General features: G+C 42.5%; 2 protein-coding genes across 9 annotated transcripts in view; one reads left to right on the forward strand and one right to left on the reverse strand.

Moving 5' to 3' along the window:
• The window catches only part of TBRG1 (transforming growth factor beta regulator 1), a 47,027-nt gene that overhangs the window by 15,877 nt on the left and 7,838 nt on the right, over positions 1-23,312 (forward strand). For 3 of the 8 annotated variants that reach the window (XM_058446203.1, XM_032167786.2, XM_032167787.2), the window contains one exon: positions 5,556-6,285. Coding sequence is in view for 2 of the 8 variants with exons in the window: in XM_032167786.2 (XP_032023677.1) it covers positions 5,556-5,569 (14 nt within the window). In the remaining 6 variants the exon portion in view is untranslated. Of the gene's footprint in view, positions 1-5,555; positions 6,286-9,952; positions 10,148-23,312 lie in introns of those variants that run through there. The other 5 variants (XR_004250351.2, XR_009215483.1, XR_009215481.1 and 2 more) reach the window with 3 other exon arrangements.
• The window catches only part of SIAE (sialic acid acetylesterase), a 35,277-nt gene continuing 18,237 nt past the window's right edge, over positions 6,273-23,312 (reverse strand). Inside the window, exons 5-10 of the mRNA XM_032167782.2 lie at positions 19,955-20,132; positions 18,422-18,531; positions 17,728-17,861; positions 10,079-10,236; positions 8,914-9,109; positions 6,273-7,570 (exon numbers count right to left, since the gene is read on the reverse strand). Coding sequence (XP_032023673.1) covers positions 7,319-7,570; positions 8,914-9,109; positions 10,079-10,236; positions 17,728-17,861; positions 18,422-18,531; positions 19,955-20,132 — 1,028 coding nt within the window. The 3' untranslated portion in view covers positions 6,273-7,318. The remainder of the gene's footprint in view (positions 7,571-8,913; positions 9,110-10,078; positions 10,237-17,727; positions 17,862-18,421; positions 18,532-19,954; positions 20,133-23,312) is intronic.

Genomic DNA, 23,312 nt, shown 5'->3' on the forward strand with positions numbered 1-23,312 from the left:
CTTTAATCCATCTTGAATTAATTTTTGTATAAGGTGTAAGGAAGGGATCCAGTTTCAGCTTTCTACATATGGCTAGCCAGTTTTCCCAGCACCATTTATTAAATAGGGAATCCTTTCCCCATTTCTTGTTTTTGTCAGGTTTGTCAAAGATCAGATAGTTGCAGATATGCGGCATTATTTCTGAGGGCTCTGTTCTGTTCCATTGATCTATGTCTCTGTTGTGGTACCAGTACCATGCTGTTTTGGTTACTGTAGCCTTGTAGTATAGTTTGAAGTCAGGTAGCGTGATGCCTCCAGCTTTGTTCTTTTGGCTTAGGATTGACTTGGCGATGCGGGCTCTTTTTTGGTTCCATATGAACTTTAAGGTAGTTTTTTCCAATTCTGTGAAGAAAGTCATTGGTAGCTTGATGGGGATGGCATTGAATCTATAAATTACCTTGAGCAGTATGGCCATTTTCACGATATTGATTCTTCCAACCCATGAGCATGGAATGTTCTTCCGTTTGTTTGTATCCTCTTTTATTTCATTGAGCAGTGGTTTGTAGTTCTCCTTGAAGAGGTCCTTCACATCCCTTGTAAGTTGGATTCCTAGGCATTTTATTCTCTTTGAAGCAATTGTGAATGGGAGTTCACTCATGATTTGGCTCTCTGTTTGTCTGTGATTGGTGTACAAGAATGCTTGTGATTTTTGTACATTGATTTTGTATCCTGAGACTTTGCTGAAGTTGCTAATCAGCTTAAGGAGATTTTGGGCTGAGACAATGGGGTTTTCTAGATATACAATCATGTCATCTGCAAACAGGGACAGTTTGACTTCCTCTTTTCCTAATTGAATACCCTTTATTTCCTTCTCCTGCCTGATTGCTCTGGCAGGAACTTCCAGCACTATGTTGAATAGGAGTGGTGAGAGAGGGCATCCCTGTCTTGTGCCAGTTTTCAGAGGGAATGCTTCCAGTTTTTGCCCATTCAGTATGATATTGGCTGTGGGTTTGTCATAGATAGCTCTTATTATTTTGAGATACGTCCCATCAATACCTAATTTATTGAGAGTTTTTAGCATGAAGGGTTGTTGAATTTTGTCAAAGGCCTTTTCTGCATCTATTGAGATAATCATGTGGTTTTTGTCTTTGGTTCTGTTTATATGCTGGATTACATTTATTGATTTGCATATGTTGAACCAGCCTTGCATCCCAGGGATGAAGCCCACTTGATTATGGTGGATAAGCTTTTTGATGTGCTGCTGGATTCGGTTTGCCAGTATTTTATTGAGGATTTTTGCATCAATGTTCATCAAGGATATTGGTCTGAAATTCTCTTTTTTGGTTATGTCTCTGCCAGGCTTTGGTATCAGGACGATGCTGGCTTCATAAAATGTGTTAGGGAGGATTCCCTCTTTTTCTATTGATTGGAATAGTTTCAGAAGGAATGGTACCAGTTCCTCCTTGTACCTCTGGTAGAATTCAGCTGTGAATCCATCAGGTCCTGGACTCTTTTTGGTTGGTAAGCTATTGATTATTGCCACAATTTCAGAACCTGTTATTGGTCTATTCAGAGATTCAACTTCTTCCAGATTTAGTCTTGGGAGGGTGTATTTGTCGAAGAATTTATCCATTTCTTCTAGATTTTCTAGTTTATTTGCATAGAGTTGTTTGTACTATTCTCTGATGGTAGATTGTATTTCTGTGGGATCGGTGGTGATATCCCCTTTATCATTTTTTATTGCATCTATTTGATTCTTCTCTCTTTTCTTCTTTATTAATCTTGCTAGCGGTCTATCAATTTTGTTGATCTTTTCAAAAAACCAGCTCCTGGATTCATTAATTTTTTGAAGGGTTTTTTGTGTCTCTATTTCCTTCAGTTCTGCTCTGATTTTAGTTATTTCTAGCCTTCTGCTAGCTTTTGAATGTGTTTGCTCTTGCTTTTCTAGTTCTTTTAATTGTGATGTTAGGGTGTCAATTTTGGATCTTTCCTGCTTTCTCTTGTGGGCATTTAGTGCTATAAATTTCCCTCTACACACTGCTTTGAACGTGTCCCAGAGATTCTGGTATGTTGTGTCTTTGTTCTCGTTGGTTTCAAAGAACATCTTTATTTCTGCCTTCATTTCATTATGTACCCAATACTCATTCAGGAGCAGGTTGTTCAGTTTCCATGTAGTTGAGCGGTTTTGAGTGAGTTTCTTAATCCTGAGTTCTAGTTTGATTGCACTGTGGTCTGAGAGACAGTTTGTTATAATTTCTGTTCTTTTACATTTGCTGAGGAGAGCTTTACTTCCAACTATGTGGTCAATTTTGGAATAGGTGTGGTGTGGTGCTGAAAAAAATGTATATTCTGTTGATTTGGGGTAGAGAGTTCTGTAGATGTCTATTAGGTACACTTTGTGTAGAGCTGAGTTCAATTCCTGGATATCCTTGTTAACTTTCTGTCTCGTTAATCTGTCTAATGTTGACAGTGGGGTGTTAAAATCTCCCATTATTATTGTGTGGGAGTTTAAGTCCCTTTGTAGGTCACTCAGGACTTGCTTTATGAATCTGGGTGCTCCTGTGTTGGGTGCATATATATTTAGGATAGTTAGCTCTTCTTGTTGAATTGATCCCTTTACCATTATGTAATGGCCTTCTTTGTCTCTTTTGATCTTTGTTGGTTTAAAGTCTATTTTATCAGAGACTAGGATTGCAACCCCTGCCTTTTTTTGTTTTCCATTTGCTTGATAGATCTTCCTCCATCCCTTTATTTTGAGTCTATGTGTGTCTCTGCACATGAGATGGGTTTCCTGAATACAGCACACTGATGGGTCCTGACTCCTTATCCAGTTTGCCAGTCTGTGTCTTTTAATTGGAGCATTTAGCCCATTTACATTTAACATTAATATTGTTATGTGTGAATCTGATCCTGTCATTATGATGTTAGTTGGTTATTTTGCTCGTTAGTTGCTGCAGTTTCTTCCTAGCCTCGATGGTCTTTACAATTTGGTGTGTTTTTGCAGTGGCTGGTACTGGTTGTTCCTTTCCATGTTTAGTGCTTCCTTCAGGAGCTCTTTTAGGGCAGGCCTGGTGGTGACAAAATCACTCAGCGTTTGCTTGTCTGTAAAGTATTTTATTTCTCCTTCACTTATGAAGCTTAGTTTGGCGGGATAGGAAATTCTGGGTTGAAAATTCTTTTCTTTAAGAATGTTGAATATCGGCCCCCACTCTCTTCTGGCTTGTAGAGTTTCTGCTGAGAGATCAGCTGTTAGTCTGATGGGCTTCCCTTTGTGGGTAACCCGACCTTTCTGTCTGGCTGCCCTTAACATTTTTTCTTTCATTTCAACTTGGTGAATCTGACAATTATGTGTCTTGGAGTTGCTCTTCTCGAGGAGTATCTTTGTGGCATTCTCTGTATTTCCTGAATCTGAATGTTGGCCTGCCTTGCTAGATTGGGAAAGTTCTCCTGGATAATATCTTGCAGTGTTTTCCAACTTGGTTCCATTCTCCCTGTCATTTTCAGGTACACCAATCAGACGTAGGTTTGGTCTTTTCACATAGTCCCAAATTTCTTGGAGGCTTTGTTCATTTCTTTTTATTCTTTTTTCTCTAAACTTCCTTTCTCTCTTCATTTCATTCATTTCATCTTCCATCAGCGATACCCTTTCTTCCAGTTGATCGCATCTGCTACTGAGGCTTCTGCAATCTTCGCGTAGTTCTCGAAACTTGGCTTTCAGCTCCATCAGCTCCTTTAAGCCCTTCTCTCCATTGGTTATTCTAGTTATCCAGTCTTCTAATTTTTTTTCAAAGTTTTTAACTTCTTTGCTATTGTTTTGAATTTCCTCTCGTAGCTCAGAGTAGTTTGATCGTCTGAAGCCTTCTTCTCTCAACTCGTCAAAGTCATCCTCCATCCAGCTTTGTTCTGTTGCTCGTGAGGAACTGCGTTCCTTTGGAGGAGGAGAGGTGCTCTGCTTTTTAGAGTTTCCAGTTTTTCTGCTCTGTTTTTTCCCCATCTTTGTGGTTTTATCTACTTTTTGTCTTTGATGATGGTGATGTACAGATGGGTTTTTGGTGTGGATGTCCTTTCTGTTTGTTAGTTTTCCTTCTACCAGACAGGACCCTCAGCTGCAGGTCTGTTGGAGTTTACTAGAGGTCCACTCCAGACCCTGTTTGGCTGGGTGTCAGCAGCGGTGGCTGCAGAACAGCGGATTTTCGTGAGACCACAAATTCAGCTGTCTGATAGTTCTTCTGGAAGTTTTGTTTCAGAGGAGTACCCGGCCGAATGAGGTGTCAGTCTGTCCCTACTGGGGGGGTGCCTCCCAGTTAGGCTGCTCAGGGGTGAGGGACCCACTTTAGGAGGCAGTCTGTCTGTTCTCAGATCTCCAGCTGCGTGCTGGGAGAACCACTACTCTCTTCAAAGCTGTCAGTCAGACAGGGACATTTAAGTCTGTGGAGGTTCCTGCTGAGTTTTTGTTTGTCTGTGCCCTGCCCCCAGAGGTGGAGCCTACAGAGGCAGGCAGGCAGGCCTCCTTGAGCTGTGGTGGGCTCCTCCCAGTTCGAGCTTCCTGGCTGCTTTGTTTACCTAAGCAAGCCTGGGCAATGGCGGGCGCCCCTCCCCCAGCCTCGCTGCCACCTTGCAGTTTGATCTCGGACTGCTGTGCTAGCAATCAGAGAGACTCCGTGGGCATAGGACCCTCCGAGCCAGGTGCGGGACACAATCTCCTAGTGTGCCGTTTTCCAGGCCCGTTGGAAAAGCGCAGTATTAGGGTGGGACTGACCCGATATTCCAGGTGCCGTCTGTTACCCCTTTCTTTGACTAGGAAAGGGAACTCCCTGACCCCTTGTGCTTCCCGAGTGAGGCATTGCCTCGCCCTGCTTCAGCTCGCGCACAGTGCGCTTCACCGACTGTCCTGCACCCACTGTTTGGCACTCCCTAGTGAGATGAAACCGGTACCTCAAGCAGAAATGCAGAAATCACCCATCTTCTGTGTCGCTCGGGCTGGGAGCTGGAGACCGGAGCTGTTCCTATTCGGCCATCTTGGCTCCACCCTCCTAAATTTTAAATATATATTTATCCTCTTCCATGTTAAGGACCTTAAGAAATAACTGGATGAGTGTGGTATGATGTTTGCATGTGATATTCATTACAGTATTATTTTAATAGTAGAAAATTGTTAAAAATCTCTATATCCATTAATAGGAAATTGGTTAAATGAGGCTTCCACAAACTGAAACAAACACTAAATCTATATTCTATTTACATAAGAAAATTATTTTGGTAAAGTAAGTCAAAAACACAGATTACAAAATAATATGTAGTGTATAAAATTATGTAACTCAAGTCAAGTGAATGGTTCAGCAAAATAGCGTTTCTCTGAATGATGAATTTGGGGGTGATTTTTACTTATACTTCAATGTCCAAATTTTCTACAGTGACTATAAATTTCATTTTAAAACCAAAAAGTTCTTACATTTGGGGAAATACAGTGAATTCCCACATAATGTTTTAAATTACTCAGCCACTAAAAATAAATGTACATGACTTCATTAACATAGTCATTGCCTAAACCACATTTTTCACACTATGTATTCTAGGTTCCTGGAGGTGAAAGGAACCTGGACTTGGAGTTCTTGGCTACCTCTGGCTGCCCCCGAATTAGAACAGCCCACGGGGGTATGTGTATTGGGAGTGGCGGAGTGGACAGGTAGATGATTGACTTTTTCTCAGGCATCAATCTGTTACGAGGTTCATGGTTTCAATGGGGCCAGATGCATGAGAGGTCAAAGCATGGGCAATAGGGGTTAACCGAACGAATTGAATGCTAGGAACTCCTCAGGGGAGCCAAAGTTCCTTGCAAAGTGTGTAGATGTTTTGTTTTTTAACTATATAAAATCTTGGCACTGACAAAGTTATTCCTGCTGTTTGGAGCTACACCAGAACCCCTTGGAACGCTACAGAGGGGTAGAACTAAAGCAAAACCCATCATTCACTCTACAGGGTGATTATAAATTTCATTTTCACACAGCAAAAAGTTCCTGAATTGGGGGAAATATAGTGAATTCCACATAATGTTTTAAATTATTCAGCCCCTAAAAATAAATTTATATATGATTTCATTAATATATTCACTACCTAAACCATATTTTTTATACTATGTAAAATACATTGTATATGTACAGTGAGAGATGCTTTTTGCTTTAGTTCTCATTTTTCACATTAAGGGGAGGAAAGCTACCCATAGATAGCATTCTCACTCCTTTTCACATGTTTCAAGGACAATTTGCAAGTGGATATAAATATATACACATCACTAGTGATTATGCTTTTATTTCCAACTTCTTATAGGTAACATAATTTTCAGGCAATGTTAGCTGTTTTTTAATCCATCCGTAAACTGCATGAAGATTCTTAATAATACACACAGAAGGCCTCTTTCATATTTGTATCATCTGCATTATTTTTCTATATGCTTGTCATGTGGCTTTACTTTCAGCCTCACTCTTTTCTTCCAAATGGATTATCCTTAAACCTTTTACCTTTAAAGAGCCTGAGATTTATATTTAACTCGAACAACAATTTGCCTCTGTTGCCCCTATGTTCATGTTTTCCTAAGCCAGTTTCCCACCCCTCCTGTTCCTGGCAGCCCAAGTGTCTTCCCTGGGCTGCTCCCACCTGGCCCTTGCTTTTCATTCCTTAGGGCAGTCACTTAGCACCTCCCAAAGTGCCTGCACATGTTTCTTATTTCTTAGACATTCATATTACCACTATTTAGATTGAAGGAACAGAATTGGTTTGGGCTTGAAGAGAATACAAAGAAAGAGATCTGTCTTCAATTATCTGAAAGCCTCTGATAGTAGTAAAGTTTCACGGGAGAAAGATTTCGGTTCCACATAAGGAAAAACTTGGAAAGTTTTGAATGGAAAGTTCATACAGAGATTCAGTAACCACCTGTCAGAAATTTTGTAAAGAACACATGAATACTAGCTGGCCTATGTGGCCTTTAAAATCTCTTCCAATCCTGAGATCCCACAACTCTGGATAAAAAGGGGCAAAAGTATTAGACATTTCACTCCCATTAATATGAGGGAAGTGAATGACATTGAGGTCCAATTTGTCTGTAGCTCAGAATTAGTCCAATACAGACCCTTAGACTAACTAGGGAACAAAAAGCAAGCATTTCAAGTTACCTATAAGCCCGGGCTCATCAGAATATAGAAACAGCCATGTGCTAGCTGGAAGCCATTCAATGGGGCTTTCTATTAATTTCCTTTAAAAGCAATGGTTATTATTGAAACTCTTAAATGCTAAAATCTGAAGGACCTATCCTTATATCTAAGTTCTGATCATATTGAAACAGTCATTTAGCAACATTGCTCTGATGTCCAGGACCCTGGTCTGTAACGAAAGCAATGAAGGGAGGGGCTGGCAGGGCACTGCTGGGGTGGTATAGGGGACACTGCTTATATTCACAAGGCCATGTGGTCCAAGCATACCGGAGAGCAACCACAGTCCCATGACAAGAATCGATCGCCAGGGTCAGGGACTGGGTAGAGACGGTGTTCATGGAAGCTGGAAGCCACTTGCATCGATGGTCACTGCAACAGGAGATCTAATAAGAGAGCCATAAAATAGGAATGATTAGGTCAGAAGGGTCTTCTAAGAAACTGGGCACTGCTCTTTCAGACAATGGATGGGAGGAAAGGAGACACTCTTCACCAAGGACGTACTTCTACAGTAAACAGAACAAACCTGAGCCCACTTTGGATCTAGTCAGCACAGCCACAGGTTGATAATACACATTCATGTGATCAAATAAATAATTTTAATAAATAAAACATTTACTGAGGGAGACAAGGAAGCATGATCACATAAGGCATTTAGGGAAGGCTCCCCTGAACATTCTTTGGGTGATCCCTCTTGCCAAACAGCAAGGCAGGCAGGAATGTAAGTGAACAGAGTGGCCCAGCTGCTGCTGCTCCTCTCTGGCACTCCCAAAGGCACTGTAGAATGAAGAAGGGTCATAAAGGAACTCTAGATACGAAGGCTTTCTCAAGCCAGAAGGCAATCCAGAAATGGGAATACAAATTATCCAGACCACTGGCAACTAACTAAAGAGGAGAGCTCAGAATGCAGACGTCTCTCAATTCACCTGGAACCCAGTGTGGAAAGAAGCTAAGTGGGGTAAGCGCCAACCAAGCATCTGAGGCAGGTGGATACCTTAGGACTTCAGAAATAGCAGCCCTAGATAAACTCCTGTGTAGTTAAAGTTCGCCTTTAATATTCTTTTCTCTTCTCCAATGCACTCTTTTCACACACCCCTTCCCAACCTAAGGCCTTATGATTCCCAAAGTCACTCATTTAAATGTTCCATGTAGGAATGCCTCCATCCCCCACCCTCAACTGTCGAAGACTCCTGAATAACCTCTTTCATCAATGGCCCCAATTCCACAGCAGAATGACCCCTGCTAGGTATTAAAAGGAGTCTCATTATATTAAGTCACACTAAGTTACAAATACCTAAGAATAAGCCTCTCAAAGGAGAACCTAAACTCAGAAAATGTCAGGATTTAGGAGAGTGTAACAAAAAATACACCCAAGGATGGGGTAAATATTCTGGAGCAAGGATCCTTCAATAGGTAACCTACAAATAAAGCTGCAGGCCCTGCCCTAGCAAAGATGGTTGCTTTGGCAGAGAAAATTTAAAAGGAAATTAAAAGTTTTTACAAGTCCATTTTAATACGGACTTGTTTTCCCTTTCTCAATTGTCCTGTCTATCAAAAGTGCTTCCAAGCTAATGAATTAACAGCTGTTTATTTGCGGCTCTGAGATAAGCTCAGCCCCCAACCAACCAAGACCTGCTGCGCCGTAATGTTATAACCAAAGAGATGGCCTCAGTGTGGAGGAAATCTTGACTCCACCAGAAAATGAACCCGTTTATTCTGCTGTTCTCACCTCAAATATCTTGTTGTCCCTTTTCTGCATCTGGATTTGCTGGTAATATGTGAGATTGAGCAGCCCCTTGTGAGCCAAGAGTTCTATCTTCTCAGGCAGTGGTCCTTCAAAGGTCAAATTCTTCTCACCATAAGCCAGAGCACGGGCCCCCAAGTGCAGCCGATAAGCCACAGTCTGTTTATCTCGAGGGTGGATGCTACAGGATAAGGAACAAGTAGAGAACTTGGGGTTTAAGCTCAACAATAACCACATTTTTTTAAAAAGGGGGATTATACGAAGCACCATTTATGAAAGTAAGAATAAAGTTGACTGAACTCCGTAATCAGTGGCCAGTCAGCTTAAGGGAAATGGTGAATGGTAACCATAGATGGGGCTCTGGGCCTTCTATGGGTTGGAAACCTTGAAACAATAGATGGCTTGGAAGGAAGGAATAAAGGGAGGGTTGGGAGGAGGGAGGGAGACATGGAGGAAGGAAAGATACCAGAACTAACCTAAGAGAGCTAACTCATAAGATTGTTCCTAACCACTAAAAGTCAGGTTTCTTCTGAATCAACTGTTCATTATTTGGTCCCCTAGAGCTTTTATTCATTTATTCAATAAATCAATCAAGTTCCTCCTATAATCCAGACACTGTGTGTTGGACTCTATTTCCTATGTGAAATCCCATCACATCCTACAGTTAGTGTGTGGTGTTCCCTGGGGCTGATCACAGATATCCCAGTATTCCTCCTGTGAGGCCAGAGGAATGCTGGAATTCCATTTCCTGCTGTCACTGAAGTTAACCGTAGCCTTATGACTTGGTTTGGCCAGTGCAATGTGAGCAGAAATGACTTGTGTGGGAGCACTGAATTGCCAGTATGAGACTTTAAGATGACTGGGGAAGCACAGGTCAACTTGGAGCCTCTATTGCTCTAGGTCTATGAATGATTACAGTGAGCAAAGTCTCTGTTGACCTTTTAACATAGAGAGCGACCAAGAAATAAATTTTTGGTGCATCAAAGAACTGAGATGTTGAGGGTGTTTGTTGTTGTTACTGCAGCACATCCCAGCATACGTGATTCTAAGTGCCAATCCTCAGTCTAATCTGCCCCTCACCGGTGAACATCAGAGTGAAAGGCTACAAAGAATATACGCTGTTCATGCAAAGCCCAGGAAGCAATCATACCTGCCAAAAGGGGAGTCTCTATCACAGAGATCCATAGCTACAGCCATGAAGGTATTGGGCATCTTTGGGTTGGGGACATAGCCGAAGTCTGCTGTTTGATGCCAACGGATCTGGGGAAATCCATCGTCTGAGCTCTTCTTAGACAAATCTGAAGATAACTAGAAAGCAGAGACATTGTTAATTTTATTGTGTCAGAATCCCACACTGGAGTCTTTTTCACTGGCAGACTCTGCTTCTGCTTCTCTCATTGCATTTAAATGCTCATTCAACACGTATTTACTGAGCTTCTTACTGTTGTGGCAGTGTCTCTCAAAAGACAGCTGCAACAGTCCCTCTCATCCCATGTGCCCTCTTGCAGTGCCACTTTACCACACCTCTCATCGAGCAGCGGGGTCTGTTTCTCTTCCCTTTGAATCTAGGATTTGCTTTGACCCACAGAATGCAGGAGAAATGATGTTGTACAGCTCCTGAGTCTTGGCCTTATGAGGCCTTGCCTTCTGAATTCATTCTCCTGAAACCCTGAGCTGGTCATGTAAACTCTCTCCAGTTACCCTGCTGGAGAGATTATGGAGGGAGAGGGGCCTTGGAAATTGAAAGATCATAGAAAGAGAGGCTCTAGTGTTCCCGCAATCACAGATAAGGGGCCAGTCATATGGATTTCTAGATCCTCCAGTTAAAATTACGGCCACATAAGCAAGCCTAGCTGGTGTCACGTAGGGCAGAAATGAGCCATCCCAGGGGAGCCCTACCTGGCCAACCCAAGGAATCATGAGCAAAAAATATGGCTGATGGTTTAAGCCCCTAAGTTTTGGGGTAGCTTGTTACAAAGCAATAGATAACTGATACATCTGTATACAATACAGGGCTATGCACTATAGGGAAGCAGAGAAGAATCTGCCCTTGAGCATATGCTAAATTGCATCGAAGACCCCAGTTCTTCACTCCTTCCTATATCCATACCCTCTTGCCATGTGGCTTTGCAGTTCCTCCTGTTAACAGGACAAGTATGTTTTCCAACTCCTTGATTCTAAGCTCAGCCATGTGGTTTGCTTTGAACAATCGACAGAAGCAGAAAGTATGGTGTGTCACTTCCTAGCCTAACTGACCCCGCATGGCTCCACTTGCTCATTTGCACTGCCGCGATCGCCATAAGAAGGACGTGCCTGGGCTAGCCTGCTGCTCCCTCGAGGAGGACAAGAGCTTCTGGAGAAAGACAAGAGCTCCCCTGCTGACCCACAGAGGTCTGAAAGAGCCCAAAGATCTGCAGCTCAGCCAAATCACCCAAACCCCAGCTCCCCAGACAAGAGCTACCTATATAAGAAAGGCTATTTTAGGCCAGGGGTTTTGAGGTAGTTTGTTACACAGCAGTAGCTAACTGGTACAAGTACTTTACAGCTTTGTTGAGGAGGACAGACCTACACATAAGAAATAAACACAAGGATTGAATGGGTTTATGTTTCATAAACATATAAAATAGTATGGATTAAATGTTAAATCTGTGCCACAGACAGCAAGTGCTAAACATTTAGAACAGACAAAGGTTATTATTACAGGAAAACGTGGTCTCAGAATTCATAAAAACAAATGGGCATCAAAAATATGAGAAGTCACTACAGGCAGTACTGCTCACACTTCACATGTTAGAAGCATGTAAGATGCAAAGGTGGGGAGGAGAATGGTTGTTCTGAGAGAAGGGCAATCCAGGTGGACTGGAGGATTTGTGAAGGAAAGGCAAAGTTGGAAAGATAGCAAGGCAAGTGTTTGTATAGTGATACTTTTGTATTAAGCAATAAAGAACCACTGTAGAGGTGATAGCTGCACAGCATTGTGAATGTGCTAAAGTGCTACTGAACTCAATTGCATGTTATATGAATTTCACCTCAATTAAGAAATTACAGAGCCACTGAAATACTGACATGATCAAAGGACCATTTGAAAAGATTGTTCTAGTGATCATACAAATGGCTCTGGCAAAAAAACAAAATAAGGCCATGCATGGTGGCTCACGCTTATAATCTCAGCATTTTGGGAGGCCGAGGTGGGTGGATCACCTGAGGTCAGGAGTTCAAGACCAGCCTGGCCAAAATGATGAAACCCTGTCTCTACTAAAAATACAAAAAATTAGCCAGGAGTGGTGGCAGACGCCTGTAATCCCAGCTACTCGGGAGGCTGAGGCAGGAGAATCACTTGAACCCACGAGGTGGAGGTTGCAGTGAGCCAAGATTGCGCCACTGCACTCCAGCCTGGGCAAGAGGGCGAGACTCCATTTCAAAAAAAAAAAAAGGAAACCAAAATAAAGGACTTAACGCAGAGAGACAGATTAGTTAAGCAGCTATTATAATATTCTAGACACAAAAAAAGGTCTAATCTACAGAGATAGTAGTGGAATTGGATGATGAGAAATAATAAGAACTGACAAAACCAGGCAACCAACTGGATATGGGGAACAAGAGAAAGGGTAAAATCCATCATTCGGAAGCCATGGCATCTGAATTAACTGTGTGGCATCTCAGGCATCCAAGTAGCACCAGAATATTTGGGGAATAATATTGTTCCAGAAAGAGCCTGTGAAGGATCCACAGCTCATGTATTATCAGTCAGCTCATGTATTTATTCATGCTTTTAACAAATATTTACTGAGCACCAACTCTGTGTCATGCACTAATACTGGCCTAGGAGATAGAGCAGTGAACAAAACACAAGAATCCCTTCCCATTCTTATACCCTAGTGGAAAGAGGGAACGAATAACAAGATAGATCCGTAAACTACATATCCTATGAGAAAGTGACAAGTGCACTGGAGAAAAATATAATAGGGAAGGGAGAGAGAGTGTCAGAGTTGAACGAAGACTAGGAGGAGATGCGCGAAGAAGCTATGGGGATATCTGGGTATGTTAGGCAGATGACCCACAGGGAGCCGCATCCTTATACAATACTCTCCCCTTTGTGGTAGGGGGAACTCGTAACTTGATTCTAACCAACAGGCTATGGCAAAGGTAATGGGATATCACTCCTGTGATTATGTTGTATATGGCAAAAGTGAAGGGATTTTGCAGATGTTACAAGTAACGTCCCCAGTCAGCTGACTTCACATTCATCAAAAGGGAGAGTATCGTGGTGAGCCTGACCTAATCAGGTGAGTCCTTTCAAAGAGGGTGTAGAAGCCAGACCCCCTCCCCTGCTGGCCTTTAAGAAGTAAGCTGCCATGAGTTCCACAGCTTCAAGGAGGTGAATTCTGCCGACAACCACGTGAACTTGGAGAACTCCAAGCCTCAGATGAGACCCCAGCTCTGTCTGACACCTTCACTTCCACCCTCAGCAGAAGATCCAGCTAAGCCATGCAGGCCCAGACTTCTCACCCATAGAAAATGAGATAATAAATGTGTGTTGTATTGTTTTAAGCTGCTAAATATGCAGTCATTTCTTACTCAGCAATAGAAAACTAAAACAGCGGGAAAAGAACTTTCCAGGAAGAATGGAAAAGAAAATGGCAGGCCCCAGGATGGGAGTATGCCTAGCGCGCTTAAAGAAAAGTAAGGCAGCCAGTGTGGCTGGAGTGGCGTACGCAAGGCAGAGAGAATTAGGAGGTGAGGTTGGCGGGTAATGCGGGCAGGGGCCACATCATGTATGGCCTTGCTGACCTCAGCACACGGGGACCCGCTGGAGCCTTCCGACCTGACTTACACTTCAAAGAGTCACTTTGATATATTGAGAATATCCTACAGGAGGAGAAAAAAAGGTAGAAGCAGGAAGAAGACCAGTTAGGAGGCAATAATTCAAGGGAGAGATGATGGTGGCTTAGACTAGCGTAGGAGGAGTAAAGGTAGTGAGAAGTGGTCAGATTCTGAATGCAGAGTGAGTTAACAGGATTTGTTTTCATCTAAACGGAAAGTTGATATACTCCTACTCCTGCAAAACACAGAGGCTCCCAGGAAAAAAAATCTTTACTATTACTATGACACAGGCAGTCCAGCTATTTCTTCCTTCTTTTTCTGATGTTTACATCACCCTGTCCTTTGATTTAGATAGCATTTTATTCTTAGCTCCAGTTCCAGCCAATGAGAGGCATCAACCTATTATCTCTCTTTTACAAACCATGATCTAACTGTAAGTCAAACCACAAACTGGAAAGCAGTCTGGGCCAGCAACAACATTTTTTTTTTACTCCATTTCAAAATGTCTGACCCCATCAGAGGACTGCATTTTACACAGACTGTTCCACCCAGCCTTATTACTCACACAGCCCAGAAAATACCTGACATCATCCCTATGAATGTGGCCAAATGCAACTTTGAATCGAAGATATTTTCTGCTCTCTGAGTTGCTCCAGAAAGATGAGAAAATCATCAGGAGAACACGGAGAGGTTGCAGTAATAACAGAAAGGAGCCTTGGATATGATATGGAACTAATAGGCCATTTCCAATTCTCTTATTAAAATTCTTTTAGGCAAATCAGCTTTAACATAGGAAATGATAAAAGGTGCCGCTGAAGCCTCACAGTAGAATCTCATGAAGACTAGAAAATGGGAATAAAAAAATCTATTAAGTCACCCTACTTCTTCCACACCCAGAAGACAAAGTGGAACCATGTGCACCAGCCAGGGTCATAATGAAGATCACAGTAACGCCACAGGAAAGAGTCTGTGGTAAAAAACTAGCCGGAAGCTCAACAGGGAGCAATGCTAAAAACAGCCCCTCAAGCCAAGGGAATTTTCTCAAAATGGCAGTTTGCTGAGAATTCTTGAAGCAATTCACTCTTTCATTGACTGCACTACTATATACTCGCCACATGGGGGCACCGGCGTACTCCACACCCACATGAAATTCCTGTTTTCCTAATCTGAAATACAGCGGGGCACTAATCCGTCTCCCACGGTGGCTGGTAGAAATACTGCGGCTAATAAAGGCGTAGACCAGCCAAAGAATATAAAGCTGGCCACGCTCACGAATAACATGCTGCAGTTTGTGGTCTGTTCAACTGTTCCTCCAAATCCCTATTTAAAAACCACAGTCCTTAGGAGTCCAGCCCCTAGCCTCTTGCTGTTTTTCAGGCTCCAGGTGGCCTTTCTACTAATAAGTCTGGGATACACGTGTCCAGCCCTGGTCTCTCCATGGAACTCACATCCTCCATCTCTAGCTGTACTCTAGTCACTGCAACCATCGTTTCAAACTTAGCACTTCTATGAAGCCAGTTCCTCTTTCCTTACAGACCAACCGTCCCTCCAGATCTTCTGATTTCTCTCATCAACACTGTTCAACACTAACATTAACTGGCATGTTCCAAGCTTTCCATGGATGAACTCATTCAATATTTAAAATAACAAAGAGTTCAGTATCGTGTTCAAAATCACATGGCTCAGGAAGTGTCAGAGCTAGCATCTGAATGCACTTAGTCTAGCTTAGACTCAGTCTGAACCATGACGTTGTCATGCTGGGTATTCCCCTTTGAAGGGATATGTTTATATTTCCAGACTTCCACTAGTAACCAGCATGTTTTTGTTGGTAATTATAAAGTTAAAACCTGGAGGTTAAGGGACTTTCACTAAACTGTAAGGCATAAGTACAAGAATCAGGTCCTTCTGATTGCTATATTTCTTTTTTTTTTTTTTTTTTTTTTGAGACCGAGTTTTGCTCTTATTGCCCAGGCTGAGTGCAATAATAATAACAACCTATGTCTCCTGGGTTCAAGCGAGTCTCCTGCCTCAGCCTCCAGAGTAGCTGGGATTACAGGGATGCACCACCACACCCGACTAATTTTGTATTTTTAGTAGAGACGGGGCTTCTCCACGTTGGTCAGGCTGGTCTGGAACTCCCAACCTCAGGTGATCCGCCCACCTCGGCCTCCCAGAGTGCTGGGACTACAAGCGTGAGCCACCACGCCCGGCCTAATTGCTATATTTCTAGCACCTCACAAGATTCACAGCATATAATAAGCATTCAACACATACTTTTGGTTTGAGTTGGCTAAAGTCATACTCAAATCACCATGTGCACAGGCCAAGGGAGAAAAAAGTACTTCCAAAGCCCAAGTGTAGTTTCCACCAACAGGAATGCAGAACTGGTGACAGGAGCTGCTACTTTGAAAATAATGAGCAGAATAATCTTATTTCAAAGTCAGAACAAATGCAGGAAAGAAGAAAGAAAATAATCATAAAGGCATTTTTAAGTGAGAAGGTCTATACAAATATTCGAAAGAAGGTACAGTGAAAAGGACAAGGTAGGGGAGTTGGGAGGATGGTGAGAAGGCATCTGTGGGGCATGCGGAGATAGGTGTCTGGGACCATGGATGTCCCGTTTACACAGTAAAGCCTACTCTGTTGTCATGTTGTAAGATGGGCATTGTTTTTATATTACCTTACTTGTTCGATTTCTTATGTTCTAGAAAAACCAGCACTACCACCCTGCTAAAAAGTGTAGTTCATATGAACATGTGGAGGCTAGGCAATTATGAACTTGGTTAAATATGTTTATTCTTTTTATGCAAGGCTGAAAGCAGAATCTTTCTGACTAGTTATCTCTAATTAAATGTGTGGTTTCTCTTGCTATCTTTTTTCATTCACGTGTTAAGCCGCTATTTAATGAGTGCCAATCAACTACATACTTACTAGGGATGTAAGTGTGACCCAGGAAAAGGTAGTCACATAGGCAACCTCATGCAAATAAAAAGGTAGGGTAGAGGGAAAGGGGGCATCAAACACAGACTCTGGATAGTCACAGAAGGCTTCCTAACTAGTATGTAGGCTGAGGCCTAAAGGATGATTAAAGTTAACTGGGAAAGTATGGAAGGCAAGGAGCAAGTGCAATGGCCTGGGAGTGAGAGAGCATGGTGGATTCCAAGGAGTGGAAGGGATAACACCAAGTTGGGGAGGGGGTGGGGAAATGGACATTCTCACAGACAGTTGCTAAGAGTATAAATTTATACAAACTCATGAATTTCTTCAGAGAAATCTGGGGACATGTTCAAAGCCTTACAAAGGTGTATCTTTTGACCCAGAAATTTCATTTCTGGGAATTTACCTTAGGGAAATAATCAAGCATATATGCAATGATTTAGCAACAAGGAAAATAAACATGCCAAAGCTTATTAAAGCAAAACGTTTAAAACAACCTAAATGCCCAATCTGTACACAGATAGTTAAATAAACTACAATATAACCATATTTCAGACTCTACAATCATTACAAACTGCATTGAAGATTAATATTTATTGACATGAAAAAATGTTTACTACTTATCTCTAATGGAAATATCACTTTAAGAGAAAAATGCAAGATATAGTACAGATCTATTTCAAAAATAAATGAACAGAAGACAGCTGCTTATTTCTGGATTGGAAAATTATCAATATTTTTAGCTTCTTTTTCGCTTATCTTTTTAATATTTCCTCAATGAAACTGTAATGCTTTTTAAATAAGAAATATTAGTTACTTATCAACTTTTTTTGAAGTTTTAATTGTCCTATCAGTGAACTGAGATGAAGTAAGCCTTACATTCAGTTCTTGACGAGCATGTTATGAGGACAGAAAAGGAAGATGAACTCCAGGAAAGAGATCTAAATAGCACATCCCCACACCAATGCCCATAAACCTCTTCCTGTCAACACAGGAACAGGTGTTGACATGGACAGAGAAGCCTTTACCACATCGTACCTGGACAAGTCCAAATGGGAAGAAACGCTCCGTCTGCCCCTGGGAACCACGGTGGAAGGTTTCACGCCAGTCTTCGATGAGCGCAGGGAATGTGCAATTGTACAGATCCATGTTATAATTTATATTGGACTCCCCTAAAAACAGTCCAGATTGTAAGGGGAGTTTGGAGTAGACTGCAAAAATGACCACACATTACTCTCCTCCCTCTATCCGTGCCCTGAGGTAGTGGTCTTCCCGCGGTCTCTCTGGACTGGCCTTTTTCCAGCCAATGGGGCATCAGCAAATGTGGTACAAACAGAGGCTTGAAAAGTACTTCAGGTTTGGGCTCTGCCCTCTCCTGAGGACCCTGGAATCCTAAGACTATTATATAAATAATAAATGAGTCTATACTGGCTTGCTGAAGAGGTCACCTCAGAATCATGTTGCAACAGCCCCCCGACAATACATCTAGGGAGAGACCATCCTAGGTCATCCAGCCACCAGACAATCTGCCAGGTGGCCAAAGACACATAAGAGGTCCCAGCAGGAACTAGCTGAAGCAGCCCAGACATAAAAACTACCCTGCTCACCCGCAGAACAGTGAGCTGAATAAAATTTAAAGTTATTATTGCTTTAAGCCACTACGTTCTAGGGTGCTGTGTTATACAGCAAACGCTATCTGATACAATGGAGAAAAAGTACATTGAACACTTACCCTGGTACCATACCACCCCTTTCAGAGTCATATTGCACAGTGGATGGATCATGGCATTCCAGAGAACAGAGTGCTTACTGGGACCAGTTACAGAATCGTATGGAGCGGACCTGAAATCATACGATGCACAAGTGTCACCAGAGAGCCAGTGATTGATCACATAAGGGTCCCTAATTGGGCATCTATCCACTTTCACTTGTGGCAAACTTCTGATGAAAGCAACACAGAATTAAAATTGAATCGAAACTCTTTTTCTTGAAAACGTGACTATTCTCTGAATTTCACCTCCAGGTTATTCCCAAAATAAGTGTATCAGTCAGCTTCCTATGGTAATTAAAGGTAATTTCTAAGGTAATTAAAGCCACAAGGAAGGAGTGCTTTATTATTGAGTATCTCACATGGAGGGGGCAATAAATTTACTTAACTTTTATTAAATAAACCTTTATTTAATGGACAGACATTTAGGTTGTTTTAAACTTTTTGCTTTTATATGCAATGCCAGGATTATCTTCCTTATAGCTAAGTCATTGCATATATGCTTAACTATATCCATAAGATAAATTCCCAGAAATGAAATTGCTGTGTCAAAGGGCATCTTTTTTAAGGCTCTGAACATGTTCTCAAATTTCTCTGTAGAATATTTATATGAATTTATCCTGTAGCTGCTGCGTGTGAGAAGCCCACTTCCCCACACCCTCGGGATTATCCCTTCCACCCCCAGAGATCTGGTCTAACGCTCACTCCTCCTCTACTGCAGGCCATTCTTCCTGTTCCAAAGTTGAATATCTTCACTCCCCCACAGGCAAGCTTTTACCCAAACTATACCAAGAGCTCAAGCCCATCCTCCTCCCACAGGCCTTCCCAGCGTGAATGAGACATGGTCCATGAAAGCAGGTCACATACTGCTCATCTCTACACTGATGTTAGCATCGGGATTTGTACTCACTAGCCCTTTCCCTCCCCAAGTATTCTTCCTGATCCAGCCTTTCCTAAGCAGGTATTCATAGTATACTGATACGTTTCTTTGAGTACATGTTTATAACATTTGTTCTTCCTGTTGGATTGTTTATTCTTCTAGGCAATACAGCACAATGGTTAGGTGCACAGACACTGAAGCCAGACTTGCCACTTACTAGTCATGCTCATGAGCAAGTTACTAAATCTCTCTGAAATGTAGTGTCTTCACCCACGGTCTTTAATATCTACACTTCAATATATCAATATACATTCAATATATTAATAATTAATATATATAAATGCTTAGCACAGTGTCTGGCATATAAAAAGCTTTCAGTAACCACTAGCTATTACTATTATTAGGGAAAAAGATACTTTTTTTTTTTACATGTTCTCAAACAATTGTGGTGGCAATGACAGTGAAAATAATGCTTTCCCTGTGCATGAATAAATTATATACATTCAACACATACTGGGACATTCACCATATACTTAACTCCCCACAGAGGACCATGACCCTCTCTCTTACATAATTCTCTGGTAGGCTCTTTCTCAGACTGGAGAATGCTGTCTTACCCTTGTTTAGGGACCCCACAGGCTTTCAGTGACCGTCCAGATGACCAGGCTTCAATGGGTGTCCCGCCCCAGCTGGAGGCGATCAGCCCGATGGGATACTGCAGAGTGTCATGCAGATGACGTCCAAAGAGCCAGCACACTGCTGACATGTACTTGAAATATCCATGGCCTAAGTTTTCTGTTCAGAGAAATGGTTAAAGAAAAAGAGCCAGAGAAAGGTTGATGGATACAAACTGCAGCTGCTAGGTGGGTCTAGGTGAGAAGGGTGGGCAGAGGTCATTCTTCTGTTGTTTTCTAAGACTTTCAAAAGTAGGATAAGACTGAGAGGCACAGAGAAGATATAGCATCAAGACCAATATGCTGGTCTGAACACTATTATCTCTTCCAAACCTTCCCTAAGGAGAATCTTTTCCAAGGGAGAAAACCGTAACCTTAGTGATAGTTTCCTTTTATCTGTCTTCATGTTTTTTTCAGCTGCTCAAAATGCTTGTTCTCATAACAAGGAAATAGCTCTCTCTGCCTGGGAGAGAGGCAGATATGATAGCAATTTTGCTCTCAGTCTGAGTATAAATAATTCACTTACATAACATGTAAGTTAAAACTCTGGCTAGGCAATAGGCTTCCCCGTGCTTCCCATCACTTACAGGATCTGCAGACTCTCGGATAATCAATGCTCTCTCTCAGATAGGTGAGAGGTGGGAAGGCCACCATGTCCCCATGCTACTCTCTTCTATGTCTCCCCTCTTACTTGGCCACTCATTCCCACTTCGCTCTGTGGGAGGGAAAAAGCAAGCAGGGGGCAACTTAAGAAGAAATGTGTATTTTTTTTTCTGGTGGCTTTATAACCAATTTTATAGCTATGGTCAAGAGGCTGGGCACGGTGGCTCACACCTATAATCCCAGCACTTTGAGAGAACGAGGTGGGTGGATCATCTGAGGTCAGGAGTTTGAGACCAGCCTGGCCAATATGGTGAAACCCCATCTCTACTAAAAATACAAATATTAGCTGGGCGTGGTGGTGGGCACCTGTAATCCCAGCTACTCGGGAGGCTAAGGCAGGAGAATCGCTTGAACCTGGGAGGCAGAGGTTGCAGTGAGCCGAGATTGTGCCATTGCACTCCAGCCTAGGCAACAAGAGCAAAACTCTGTCTCAAAAAAATAAATAAAAAATAAAATAAAAGTCAAAAAATAAAAATAAATAGCTATGGTAAAGAAAACATGGACAGATAAGTGATGGGAAATTCGGCCCAAAGGGAAAGCAACAGAAGCCAAAACTATTGTTTAAATTCTCAGCACAGTCTAACTCATTCATCCAATTACACTGCCCAGTAACTAACAGAGGCAAGAGTGAGCAATTTCATGTTAGAAGAAAGCTGGTGAAGAGGGGAGCATGCTTGCTCACACAAGGATGGGATCAGTTCAGCCCAAGGTTTATTAAAGACTGATTATGGCTAAGTCACTGGCACTCCAAAAGCAGACAGTGCAATAGTGAGGGTTCAAATCAATTCCAAAATAATTAAAATGGACAGAGCACCTACCATGTATCAGGAACTACTAGATGGATGGGAGACAGTGATGAAAGCGATATAGAGACACATGGAACCTCTCCTCATAGGTCTCATAGTTGATAGAATAAGGCAAGTAGGGCCGGGCATGGTGGCTCATGCCTGTAATCCCAGCACTTTGGGAGGCTGAGGCAGGCAGATCACGATGTCAGGAGTTCGAGACCAGCCTGACCAACGTGGTGAAACCCCATCTCTACTAAAAATACAAAAAAATTAGCTGGGTGTGGTGGCACGCACCTGTAATCCCAGCTGCTCAGGAGGCTGAGGCAGGAGAATCGCTTGAACCTGGGAGGCAGAGGTTGCAGCGAGCCGAGATCGCGCCACTGCACTCCAGCCTGGGTGACAGAGCGAGACTCTGTCTCAAAAAAAAAAAAGAATAAGACAAGTATTTAGTTGAATAAAATACATGGCAAAAGATGGTAAGTGCCTCAAGAAGTACAAACAAGTATTAAGGAGTTTTAACACAAAGAAAGAATATCAAATGAGAGGCAGAGCTTAAAAGGCCTAAGAAACACTGACCTCCCCGCCCCGCACTGTGCTTCCACAACACTCTGTGCATCGCTCCATCACTAGACCATGCAATAACCATCTGTTCAGTGTTTCCCTTAGCTCACTACACTATTAGCAGAGACTTCACCTGATTTATGTCTGTATCCTCAGTGTCCAGGACATGATGGAGAGTCGGTGTCTGCTGACTGATTGAGGGTGCCTGTGGTTTCACTGACAGTAGGTAGAGGGGAGTAGTAAACAGGAGGGAAGAAGAGAGCTGGGGAAGCCTTAAACCATCAACAGGAGTTTAATAAACAGAGCTGACATTCGAGGCAGAAGAAAAAATACATGAAAAGGCACACAGAATAGGAAATATTCTGAGAGTATTTGGCTGGAGCAGAGATTATAAAAGAGAACAGTGGAAGATAAGACTGGAGGGGAGGTTAGAGCCACATCTTGGAGTAAAGAAAATGGAAACCCACTTGAAAATGCTTGAGAATGAGAATGTGGGGTGTAGGCAAAATAACAGACCCCAAAAACGCCCACACACTCATCCCTGGAACCTGTGGCTGTGTTACCTCGCATGGCGAAAGGCACTTTGTAGACGTGATTAAGGTTAGGGACCTTGAGATGGAGAGAGTGTCCTGGCTCATCTAGGTGGGTCCAATCTAATTACAAGAGTCCTTAAAATCAGAAAACCTTTCCCAGCAGCAGTGATGTGATGACAGAAGAAGAGGCAGGAGACCGGACGTGGTGGCTCATGCCCGTAATCCCAGCACTTTGGGAGTCTGAGGCAAGCAGACCATGGATCACTTGAGGCCAGGAGTTCCAGACCAGCCTGGCCAACATAGTGAAACCCCATCTCTACTAAAAATACAAATATTAGCTGGGCGTGGTGGGGCACACCTGTAATCCTGGCTACTCGGGAGGCTGAGGCAGAAGAATCACTTGAATCTGGGAGGTGAAGGTTGCAGTGAGCCAAGATCACATCACTGCACTCTAGCCTGGGTAACAGAGTAAGACTCCATCAAAAAAAAAAAAAAAAAAAAAAAAAAAAGGGAAGAGCAGAGCAGGCAGGAGAGATTCTCAGTGTGGGAGAGATGGATCCTCTGTGCCCTTCCTAGATATCTGCATTGCCTCGCCTCTTTCAGGCTGCTACTGAAATGTCGCCTTTCCCCATCCCAGCATGAACACTTCCTATTGCCTCCCTTCCCTGATATATTTATTTGTTTTTGTCTCATTAGCACATGTCACCCATTAATCTATCCTGTGATATCCACATTATTCATTCAGTTTCTGATTTC

Source organism: Hylobates moloch, unplaced genomic scaffold, assembly GCF_009828535.3.
Source record: "Hylobates moloch isolate HMO894 unplaced genomic scaffold, HMol_V3 SCAFFOLD_11, whole genome shotgun sequence".
NCBI classification, from domain to species: Eukaryota; Metazoa; Chordata; class Mammalia; order Primates; family Hylobatidae; genus Hylobates; species Hylobates moloch.